This window comes from Carcharhinus amblyrhynchos, chromosome 17, assembly GCF_965287045.1.
Source record: "Carcharhinus amblyrhynchos chromosome 17, sCarAmb.v2.hapA, whole genome shotgun sequence".
NCBI lineage: Eukaryota > Metazoa > Chordata > Chondrichthyes > Carcharhiniformes > Carcharhinidae > Carcharhinus > Carcharhinus amblyrhynchos.
The window spans coordinates 17,541,961-17,554,708 of record NC_137340.1 but is presented as its reverse complement, the minus strand read 5'-3'; the positions used below and the strand labels follow the sequence as shown (position 1 = coordinate 17,554,708).

Here is a 12,748-nt window from a genome sequence, read left to right as displayed (position 1 = left end):
CCAAAGTGTTTTATGAAGTCCGCCTGGATCATAAATTTTGCTATTTGAATTTGGCTCGGGTAAGCATGAGATATTTCAGTTCAGGTATGATTCAAATGGCCCAGTGGGGAGCTTTTATCAAACAAAGTTTATTTAAGGATACAGTTAACATATAGCAATAACTTTTACCAATTACAAACTAGAAAGAAAAACAACCATGATATTTTATAACCCTTAATAAATACATGAAATGTTCATAAACAAACTTCTCTATACAAAATCCTTGTCACAGATTTAGCACACAAAATCTGAATGCTCATGTGATGCTGGAACTTAGGCACTTGGTTGGATGCTGCAGTCCTTTTGATATATACAGATAGGCTTGAAGTCAGAACAACTTCCCAAAACACCAGAAAAAGAGAGAGAGATTATTTCCACTTAGAAAGGAAACAAGAACTAGAGGGCACGGCCTCAAAATAAGGGGGAGTCAATTTAGAACAGAGTTGAAGAGGAACTTCTTCTCCCAGAGGGTAGTCAGTCTATGGAATTCTCTACCCATTGAAGCAGTGGAGGCTACCTTGTTAAATGTGTTTAAGTCACAGGTAGATAGATTTCTGACCAATAAGGGAATTAAGGGTTATGGGGAGCAGGCATGTAAGTGGAACTGAACCACAATCAGATCAGCCATGATCTTATTGAATGGTGGGGCAGGCTCGAGGAGCTAGTTGGCCTACTTCTGCTCCTATTTCTTATGTTCTTATGACTGTAGGTACTAACTAGCATCCCACCAACAGGCTTTTCATTGCAGGAAGGAAAGGAAACCTGCTTCCAGCTAGCCAGCAGAATCTATAATACCAGGAAGAGAGAGAGAGAGAAAAAGTGCCTGCCACTTGACAACCAGGGCAGCTTCTGACTGCAAACACAAAACTAAAAGTGAGTCCTCTGGGGAGGAACCACCTGACTTTAACTTGTCAATCAATCTTCCACCTCACAATGCAGGGTCATAAAAGATCCCAGAAAGTATCTGAGGCCCAGAGTAAATATAAACAAAACTCCCATTTAAACCAAAGAAGCAGCAATTAAAGGACTTCTAACCAGACAGCCTGAAAGCAATGAAACCAAAAGGCCTGCTTGTAGCTGTAGAGAACATTTTTTTTAATTCTTAAATGCTTGAGTGTATACTAACATCACACTATATAACGTCAAAGCACATGGGATTGCAGGTTCTGTTTTGAGATGGATAGAAAGCTGGTTAACAGATAGGAAACAAAGAGTTGGCACAAATGGGTCTTTTTTCTAATTGACAGTCAATGACTAGTGGGGCTCTGCAGGAATCTGTGCTAGGACACCAACTGCTCACATTATATATTAATGATTTGAAAAAGGAAATTGAATGTATCCTCTCCAAATTTGCAGACAATACAAAATTAGATGAGAGAGTGAGCTTTGAGGAGGATGCAGCAATGCTTCAGTGTGATTTGGACAGGTTGAGTGTGTGGACATATGCATGGCAGATGCAGTATAATGTAGATAAATGTGAGGTTATCCACTTCGGTAGAAATAGTAGGAAGCCAGAGTATTACTTGAATGAGTGTGAATTAAGAGAGGTGGAGACTCAGCAAGACCTTGGTGTCCTCGTACATCAGTCGCTGAAGGTAAGTACGCAGGTATAGCAGGCAGTAAAGAAGACAAATGGTATGTTGGCCTCCATTGCGAGGATAAATATAGGGATAGGGATTTTTGCTACAATTGTATGAGGCATGGGTATGGCCACACATGGAGTATTGTCTGCAATTTTGGTGTCCTTATCTGAGGAAGGATGCCCTTGCTCTAGAGGGAGTACAGCGAAGGTTTACCAGGCTGATTCCTGAGATGGCAGGTCTGTCATATGAGGAGAGACTAAATTGATTAGGATTATATTCACTGGAGTTTAGAATAGTGAGAGGGGATCGCATAGAAACTTAAAATTTTAACAGGGTTAGTCAGGGTAGATTCAGAAAGAATATTTCCAGTAACCAAGACAGGTGGAGAGAGCAGTTAAAAGAGTACATAGCATCCCTTTTATTCCCCCTTTTCATACTTTTTCACCCCCTTTGCTTTCCTTTTTTGGGATTATGGCTGGCACCCCTGCAATTTCTATTCTCACTTTCTTCAACATCCTTGGATACATTTAATCTGGACCCTGTGCCTTGTCAACATTAAGTACTGACCACTTATTCAACACATCCTCCTTATCAATTTTGAACCCTTCGAGGGACAGAGTTGTCTCATCTATCACCATGGCTTGGAAAAATGATGCAAAGTATACATTTAATACCTCAGCCATGCCTCCAGAATCCATGTGTAGATTCTCTTTTTGGTCCTTAAATCAGTCCTACTCCTCTATCATCCTTTTCCTATTTATATGCCTATAGAGAACTTTGGGATTTCCCTCTGTGTTAGTTGTCATTCTTTTCTCATAATCTCTCTTTACTTCTCTAATTACTTTTTTATCTCCCCTCCGAACCTGTTGTATTCCTCTTGGTTTTCAACTATGTTTTGTACCTGACATCACAACTTTTCTTCCTTTTCTTAATTTTTAACTCCTTTCCCATCCAGGGACCTCTGGATTTATTTGCCTTCCCTTTCCTTTTTAAAGGGAATAAATGTACCTTGACTATGTTGGACCATTTATTTTAAAGATAGTGCATTGTTCAGCTAGTTTTCCCCCGCCAACCTTTTTTGTTCCAGTCTAACCAGTCCAGCTCCATTCTTGGCCATTGAAGTCAGCTCTACACCAGTTAATTATTTTTATTCTGTATTGCATATTCTCCTTTTCTATCATCATCCTAAACCTTACAATACAATCACCTTCTCCAAAATGTTCCCCCACCGACACTTGACCTTCTTGGCCCACCCACTTCCAAAATCCAGGTCCAACAGTGCATCCTTGCTTGTTGAACTGGATACCTACTACTGTATAAAATGTTCCTGATCTAAGAACTTTTGCCTCTCTCCGCTTTTTATAGTACTATTGTCCCAGTCTACATTCAGGCAAGTCCCCCCATTGTAACTACTCTATAATGTCTGCATCTCTGTAATTTTCCTACAGATTTGTCTTTCTACATCCTTCTCACTAATTGGCAGTGTATAGACTGCACTGAGCAATATAATTGCACCCTTTATATTCCATCATTCTAGCTAAATTTGATTCTGTCCTTTAAACCTTTTGGGTCATCCCTTCTCCAACACTGCAATGCTTTCCTTGACCCTCCGCCACCCCTCCTCCTTATCGACCTTTTCTGAACACTTTGTACACAGAAATATTTAACATGCAGTACTGCCCATCCTTCAGCCAGGTCTTTTATCACATCATATTTCCACTGCTCAATTTGGACCTTTACTTCCCCAATCTTATTTACTATACATGCAGAGTAACCCTGATTTAGATATCATTACTTCCTCCCTTACTCCAACTTCATCAATTAACCTACCGATATTCGTGTTTTCTGTCCTTCCCAGTATTTTGTGCATCCTGATTTTCCCCCTGGGTTCCCGCACCCCTGCCAAGTTAGCTTGAAGTCCTTGTGACAGCAGTAGCAAAGAGCTCAGTCCCAGCTGTGTTCAGGTATAAGCCCTCTGGCGTGTACAGATGCCATCTTCCCCAGAGCCAGTGTGTGTCCTGGGAATCTAAAGTCTTCCCTTCTGTGCCAGCTTTCCAGCCATAATGAGCATTCATTATGCTCCTATTTCGGTACTTTTGTTGAATTTATTGTCAAAGCTATTAGTATACAGTGAAAAGTATTATTTCTTGCACGCTCATAAAGAGAGGGTGCAGAACGTAGTGTTGCAGTCATAGCTAGGATGTGGAGAAAGACCACATTATTAATACAAGGTAGGTCCATTCAAAAATCCTACGGCAGCAGGGAAGAAGCTGTTCTTGAATTGTTTGGAACGTGATCTGAGACTTTTGTATCTCTTCCCCGATGGATTAAGATGGAAACGATTATGTTCAGGACTCATGGGGTCCTTAATTGTGTTGGCTGCTTTTCCGAGACAGCGGGAAGTGTAGATAGTCAATGGATGGGAGGAAGGTTTGCATGATGAACTGGACAGACTGCCGTCTGTCCATTATAAAGCCTTGGCACAAACTCTAAATTGTTACTGTGAAGTCTGTATAATTTTCAAGCTATATCTGAGCATTGTTTTGAATTACCACACTAAGTACAGTATGGCATCTGTGAATTCTGGTGTCAAATAAATTATTTGAGTGTTTATCCAGCATGCTTTTAAGTTAGATCTATGACTGATATTGAGAACTAGCTTGATTAACAGGAAAGTTAAAAGTTATTATTTAAAAATGCAAGAGGATTATCAAATTTGACCCATCTGTGTACATGTGGTGCATTTATTTTTCATTTAGAGCAAAACTTGAATTTATGCCACCAAAACTCTATACTTTGAGGCACAGTGGTTAGCATTGCTGCCTCACAGCATCAGGACCCAGGTTCAGTTCAGGCTTCAGGTCACTTGTCTGTATGGATCTTGCAATTTCTTCCCGAGGGTGCTCTGGTTTCTAGTCCAAAGATGTGCGGGTTAGGTTGATTGGCCATGCTAAATTGACTCTGTCAGGAGGATTAGCAGGGTAAATGATAGTTACGGGAATAGGGCCTGGATCGGATTTTGGTGGGTACTGACGTGATGGGCCAAAATGGCCTCCTTCTGCACTGTAGGAATCCTAAAAAAAAGTTCTGGTTATATTTAAAAAAAACACAAATGCATTGCAGCTGCTGCTTAAAAAAAGACAAGCCTGGTTTCAAGTGTGAAAGGAAAAGGGAAAGATTTGGGAGCTTTAAGTTATTTAATATGAAATGTGTTTCAGGTGATAATTTCACTAAATGTACGTAAAATAGAATACTGACCCAGATTTTGCAGTCAAAATGGTACTTCACTATTCATGTATTATTCACCACTTAGGCCACATAGTCTGGAATTCGGTCACTTAAGACCATCTAGTCTCTTCACCCTGCTCTCCCAAGATTATAGAATCCCTACAGTGCAGAGAGAAGCCTTTCTACCTATCAAATCTGCACCAACAATCACACCTATCTATCCTGCTAGTCCCCTGACACTAAGGGGCAATTTATCATCACCAATTAACCTAATCCATACATCTTTGAATCTATTGCTTTGACTCAAATTGAGACATAATTCACAATATTTCCCACCCTCTTTTCAATTTGATAAAACTTCCCTCTAGTAACTTGGGATATTCTTGTACATTAAAGGCACTATGTCGGTCGAAGCTACTTTTGCTATGGTTTTATAGTAAAGAATAATACTGAAGTGCTAATAGTCTGTTTTGTTTCTCTCCATCTAGCGGTTTTCCAGCATTGCTGACATAATTGAAAGCCATCAAAAGAATCCTTTGGTGCTTATTGACAGCCAAAGCAACACAAAAGATTCCACCAAATTGAAGCATCCAGTCAAAGTTTCATAACACGTGTACTTAAACCAACCGAATGGATTATCTCTCATTTCCATTTCATAAGACTGTTTCTCATTTCTAAACAAGAAAAATATTTTGAATAATTTTCCAAGCTATTATAAATCCATACAATGAAGCTCCCCTAGGAGGTGAATGTGGTTTTTGTTAGAATTCATCAGCAGCAGACTATTGTACAACTCATATTTTAAAAGTGTAATAGCTTACATATCAAAGCATGTTATTAAAGCCACTATGCATTACTAGAACTGGACAGTGTCTACTACCCAGATCACATTAGGAAGGGGGGCATGGTTTACAAACCCTGAACAAAGACATGTACTGTTAAAGTTTAACCTTAAGAAATTAAATAACTGTAACCAGTTTACTGCTTTTTGCCAAAGTTTAGTCAGTAAATATTCTCATTTCAATTTCTAATCATCTTTAGTATTTCATAAAATGTATTTTAACAAGGCAGAAGGACATTTATATGTTGCTAAGAAGGAATTAATACAGTTAAGTATAAAGGTTAATTACAGGACTGTGGTACAATGAGCTTTTCATGGCCAAGCACCGGATTCAAAAGCAATCTAGGCTGATGGACTGAAGTATTTACTCATTGTAAGGGTCTGTCATGGGAAGAGATTGAACAGACTAAGTTCCATTCTTGTTCCCAGGTAAATAGCATGAAGTCACCTGTAAATTGGCATTGGTTGATGCCATCAGTCAGAGACAAGATGGCTAGTGTACAGAAGGGAAAATATAGGCCATGGGGATTGGACATTTTCTGAAATGGAGATTTATTATTGGAGAACTTAAAAGAACTGAGCGCTACATGCAACTGTGCCACAGTGATGACTGACATTCCTAATGATGACAGTGTCTGAAATCAGAAGTGCTCCATTCCCTGACACTACTATGACTTATTAAGTCAAAATTAAGTTGTCAATTCAGAAGAAGCCTGGCTATATTATTTGCATGAGTAAGCAACTTGAAATTACAAAATACATTTGATTGTGTTCTAACATGCATTGCACATGTTGTAATTTTATTGTAAATTATATTGTCATATGGAAAACATAAGTTCAAAATCCCACTGTGCCAGTTTGAATTTTAAACAATGATTAGCAGTGACCATGAAGAGGTCAGAATGTTGTAAAAACGCACTAGTTCACTAATGTCCTTTAGAAAAAGGAAATGTCAGCTTTACCAGTGCCAACCATATTAAAAACTGTTGTTGCATTTGCAAAGAGTGATCATCTATAATTTGTTAATGGAAGCATGAAATCATTTTGTTTGAATTGCAAAATATAGATATCTATAAAATTTTAAATCAAGGAATTTAATTCAAGAAACATTGTTTGACTTGTCACTGATGTATATTGACAAAATTGCTGATTTTGATTGTACTGTTGTAGTTACAAGATCGGGTCTGAGATTGGGAATTCTGTGGATACTGTGTCAGCTCCTGATTCCCCAAGCCTGTTGATCATGTTGAAGCACAAGTCAGGAATGTCAAGCAATACTTGAATTTTGCAACTACACCACTTAAACTTGGCTAAAGCATCTTATTGTGCACTGCGACCATGTGTATCTTCTACAAGTGGCAATACAACAACTCTCCAAGGCTTCTATGACACCACAACAAACCTTCAATCTTTACTGCCTTGAAGTCTAAAGACAACAAGTTCATAACATCGCTTGCAAGTTCCACTCATGTTACACCAGCCTACTTTGGAAATATATAATTTCAGGATTTTGACCCAGTGACAATGAAGAAAGTCCATTCAAATTAGCAGTCTCCCATTTGACATGGCGATAAGAAGGAACTACTTTTAGCACATCATTAGTTTTTGGAATTCACTAGACAGTAGTGGAGCCTTGCTTACTTATCTGAAGCAAAATTAGAGACTTTTGATCGACAAAGGAGTCAAGGATTATGGAGAGCAGATAGGAAAGTGGAGTTAAAGCCACAATCAGAGCAGCCACAATTTTACTGAATGGCCATATAGACTGAAGGGGAGTATTTCTTATGGTCTCCCCAACAGTACTTGTGATTATCTTCAGCACACAGACTGCAGCAATTCAAGATGGCTCATCAAAGGCAATTTGGAAAGGGCAATAAATGTTGGCGTTGCTAGTGTCATCCACATATTAAGAATAAAATAACCTAATTAGGCAATTTTCCATAAATTGCAAATGAACAGTGCTGTGAAGGCTGCTAACAAGAGACAAATTTGGGCAAGATATAATTTGAAACAGAAGCGCAACACATTGAAATAACCACATTCTAGTCCTTTAAAAAGCCAACATTTTCTATGGTACACAGATCATCAGTGAGTTATGGTTCTATTAGTAAGCTATTAGAGGAAAAACAGTGCCACTGATTTAGAGCAACCTAGTGAATCATATTCCATTTTAATAAACATTAATCTAGAATCATCAAAGATGGCTTGTCTATAAAATTCCAGGGCTTTATCCATTGTGTGCAAAGTTAGCGACTGGTGTATTTTGATTTCATTTTTTAACTGCTGTAAGAATGCAAATGTGTGAGTGCTCTCAATGATGTTGCAGACTGCTAAATTTAAGTTTAATCAGATGGGGAGATGGAAGTTCACCTGAGAACTATCCTTTCACTTTGTGAATACTGGGGGCAAACCTGGGTTTGGTTGTGTTAGGGTGAGGGTCCTGGAATTTGGCACAGAGTTGAGATCTGCCAGCAAGGTGTGGATTAGGGGGGGATGAGGGTGGGAAGGGATCCTTTGGCCTAAAAGCAGTTTTTAAGGGAGCCTGAGATGTTAAAGAAATGTTTGCAATAGGCAACGACTCAATGGTGGGTTCCTTTCATCTATCAATAGTGAAGGGAGGTGAAATCCATGGATGTGATAGGACTAGGAACAGTGCCATCACAAACCTAGCTGGTTTTCAACACCAAGGTCACGTGCTATAGCCAGAGGTAAGTGAGTCCACTATGCAAAGAAAAAAAATGCTCTATAATCAATCAACACTGGCAGCTTTGATTTATATTGTGCTTTTAATATCTGAAAACATCCACTTTACAGGAGTTTTTTGCCCCCCCAACCCACCACCAAATAAAATTCATCAAGCCACGTATGGCAATATTTGGGTAAAAACCCAAAGCTTGGTCAGAGATAAGCTTTATGAAGTTAAAACATCTTAAATAAGGAAAGAGAGGTTTTGAGGGGGAATTGCAGCACTTAAGGTACAGACAACTTTGGCATGACTGCCAATGGAGGAGGAAATTGGATATGTACAAGAAGCAAGAATTCAAGCAGTGTGAAGTTCTTTGAGGTTCTAGGGTTGGAAAATGCAGAAAAGGGGAAGGATGATATCATGGATTTGAAACAAGGATGAGAACTTTTAAAAATCATGGCATTGTTTAACCAGAAGCCATGTAGTTGAGTGAGCACAGGAGTGATGGATGACTTGGACTGTGCATGAGAGGATACAGGCAGCAATTTTGGATAAGTTCAAATTTATGACAACACAAATTGGGAGACTGACCAGGATAGCATTGGAAATCAAATGCGAACAAGAGTGTATATGAGGTTTCAGCAGCAGATGAATGAGACAGTCAAAGCCAGCTAATGTTATAAGAACATAAGTAGTAGGTGCAGGAGTAGGCCATCTAGCCCCTCGAGCCTGCCCCACCATTCAATAAGATCATGGCTCTTCTGAAGTGGCTCAGTTCCACTTTCCCGCTTTCTCCCCAAAACCCTTAATTCCCTTGCCTACCAAAAACCTACCTACCCGTGTCTTAAATATATTTAGCAAGGTAGCCTCCACCACTTCAATGGGCAGAGAATTCCAGAGATTGACCACCCTTTGAGTGAAGAAGTTCCTCCTCAACTCTGTTCTAAACTGCATCCCCCCCCTCCTTATCTTGAGGCTGTGCCCCCTAGTCCTGTTGTCCTTTCTCAGCGGGAAGAATCTCTCCACCTCTACCCTATCCATCCCCTTCATTATCTTACACGTCTCTAAAAGATCCCCCCCTCATCCTTCTAAACTCCAATGAGTACAGACCCAGTCTATTTAGTCTCTCTTCATAGTCCAACCCCCTCATCTCCGGTATCAGCCTAGTGAACTTCCTCTGCACTCCCTCCAAGGCCAAAATATCCTTGCGCAAATGCGGCGACCAAAACTGCACATAGTACTCCAGCTGCGGCCTCACCAGTGCCCTGTAAAGTTGCAAGATCTCCCTGCTTTTATATTCTATCCCCCTCGCTATAAAGGCCAGTTATGGAGGTGGGAAAAGGCAACATTAGTGATGGCATGGAAATGTGGTCAGAAACATATCTTGGGATCAAATAGGACATCAAGGCTGCAAAATCTGGTTCAGCCTCAAGACAGTTACCAGGGAGAGGAATAAAATTGGTCCTTAGGGAAAAGAGGTTCGCGGGGCTGGGTGAAATCAAAGACAATGCCTTCAATTTTCCCAATCTCTAGTTGGAGGACATTTCTGCTCAGTTTGTATGGATGTCAGACAATTTAGTTAGTAGAGGGGTTGAGAGAGGTGGATGTCAAGTACAAAAATAATATGCTGGAAAATTTCAGTAAGTCTGACAGCATGTATGGAGAGAGAACAGAGCTAACATTTCAAGTCTGGATAACTCAGAGTGGAGTGTAAGGTACAGCTGGGTATTTTCAGCATATATTTGGAGCCTGAAATTCTGTTCCTGGACATCATCATCAAGCAGCACAGACAAGAAATGAAGGAGCTACCAGAGGCAACTTTGCAAGAGCAGAGAAAATACTTAGGAAAAGTTTTGAAATCATAAAGCTAAAAGAGGAAGATCTCCGTACACATTCCAATTCCAACTGTCACAGCAGTAAATATCTGACAAGCTGAGCTTGAAGTGTTTACAAGAATCATCAGTCAAAAGCGCCATGCAAACAATCCTCTTCAATAATTGCTCCCACCATAGATACCGATGCCTAATCAATTTGGTTAAACCATCTGACACTAAGAAGCTAAATGGATATGGTGAAGGCTATTAGCACTGGCATTCTATAGTAATGAAGATAAATGATTTTGCTGACCAACTAAATGAGACACTTCAATGCAGCTATATTTGAATGACCCACTATTGCGAGATATCCAGATATGTCTTGCACCAACACTCACAAAAGTACAACCAGCGGATCACAAGTACCAGACAACGGCTAACTCAAACAGGAGGTCACCTGAGCTCCTGCATAATTTTGGGCCACTATTGATCATCCACTTAGCTGGGCCAAACAAATCAATCCCAGGCATTCATGGTGGAGGACAGGTACTCTGCATGAGTAGCCCATCTCCAAACTCCTCATAATCTCTCCAGCAATGGAATGTGGTTCAGCTAGTGGTAGTAGAGGGAGGAAATTAACTTTTCAATTTTGTGAACATCCAGTTACGAAGGAAGTTTTAGGGCCACAACACATATTCCTATTCTGATTTTCATTTCAATTAATGATTGTTTTCTCTTGCACAAATACAACTATAATTTGATTGCAGAATGGTCCAAATGGTGAATCTATTTTGAGCACAGCAGCCAAGAGTTACACTATATTGGAAGTATATGATTTAAACTTACTATCAACATAATTACCAGACATAAAAGCCACTATTAATCTAAACTGTATTTGAGTGCGCAGCTTGATGCAACAAGACATCCAGAATTTCTGAGAATCAGCTGAAAACTATACAGCTTGAAACAGATTTAATCAATAGCTTAGGCTTCATAGGAGGGGCAAAGGCTTGCAGGTCATAATAGCATATGGGCACCAGCTGGATAGCATTCAGCAGCGATAGATGCTGCCAGACCTGCAGATTTTATCCAGCATTTTCTGTTTTTATTTCAGATTTCCAACATCTGCAATATTTTGCTTTTATGTGACTTTTCATCCAATGAATCCTGCAGTTGAGTGGAACAATAATGAAAGTGCAATTGCATAAAGGCTACAAGCAAGCAATAGAAAACAAGATATTTGAACAAGTTTATCTTAATATTGATTAGCTTTGCTGCTGCTATTGTATTTTGAGAAGACACCATGGCCACTTTATTCTTCTTTTACCGGTAAAATTTTGATCCATCGAGTCTGCAATGACTTTCTGAAACAGCATTTCACCTTGTCCCACCCACCTTCCTGCCTTATCCCTGTAACCTTACACATTCTTCAGATAGTGATCTAATTCCCTTTTGAATATCTCGTTCAAACATACCTTCACCACTCTCTCAGGAAGTTCATTCCAGATTCCTATAACCCTTAACAGTGAAAAAAAATTCTTCAGTGTTTACTCCTTTTGCCAATTATTTTGAATCACCCTATTAATAAAGCCCAAGATACTGTATGTTTTATTAATTACTCTCTCAAAAATGCTCTGCCATCTTCAATGACAACTGCATATATACCAAGGTTCCTCTGTTCCTGCAGGCCACTTAGCTTACCTTAAAAATGAAAAAGTGTTTTTACCATTCTTCATTAGTTTTGAAATATGTTGCAAACTATATGTTTTCCTAGTATTCAGAAAGAATTGTCATTTTGTTATAGAAAATCTCAAACATACTTGTAATTGATATAGGTGTTGGACAGGTTGAGGGCATTGAAGGAAGCCAACCCCCCACCCCTTCTCCAACCAGTGCCAGCACGCATGGAACAGACTTATCAAACAGGATTTTGGTAGACTGGATGCCAAGTTGACAAGCTGTAGCAGAAATACAAAGTTGAGGAGATTGCAAAAAGTTTTCAAATAGGAGAAAAAAAGTTAAGTTGTATTATTCTCCAAGAGAAAACAAGAGAAATTTGATACTGTAAAGATGAATAGATCCCTGAACCAATCGGCAATATGCAGCAACCGTAAAGAGAAAGACAAATGTTGGGCTATGCGGTGGTAGGGTGGGGGAATTGCACAGATGGCTCCTCTTTTCTCACCAACAACACTACACCAAATTCTGATCACCACATTTTGAGAAAGATAAACATTGGTAAACATGTAGCAAAATCAGCTATCTACAAAGACCGGAAATTTTGACGAGTCAAGAAGTCTTATGGAATAATGTTAAGAGTGTTCCAGATTCTAAGTGGAACAATGCAAATAAATATAGCAACAGATTGCATAACAGACATATATTTATACCTAGAGGCAGCGGCATAAGCCAGCTATTTAACTAGTTAAAGGATGGTAAATATATCGAATATATCGTCAAATGAGGCAACAGGACCTGATTTCATGATTAAAAATTTTGAAAAGTAAAAAAATGAATGTAAGTGCATTTCTTGGAAATCTGAAGCAAAACACAGCTC

The 12,748-nt window shown here is 39.3% G+C and overlaps 1 protein-coding gene across 1 annotated transcript in view; it reads left to right on the top strand.

Annotated features, from left to right (window-relative positions):
* Positions 1 to 6,839, top strand: part of blnk (B cell linker) — a 202,671-nt gene extending 195,832 nt beyond the window's left edge. The window contains exon 26 of the mRNA XM_080205586.1: positions 5,339 to 6,839. Coding sequence (XP_080061712.1) covers positions 5,339 to 5,458 — 120 coding nt within the window. The 3' untranslated portion in view covers positions 5,459 to 6,839. The remainder of the gene's footprint in view (positions 1 to 5,338) is intronic.
* Positions 6,840 to 12,748: the final 5,909 nt, after the last annotated feature.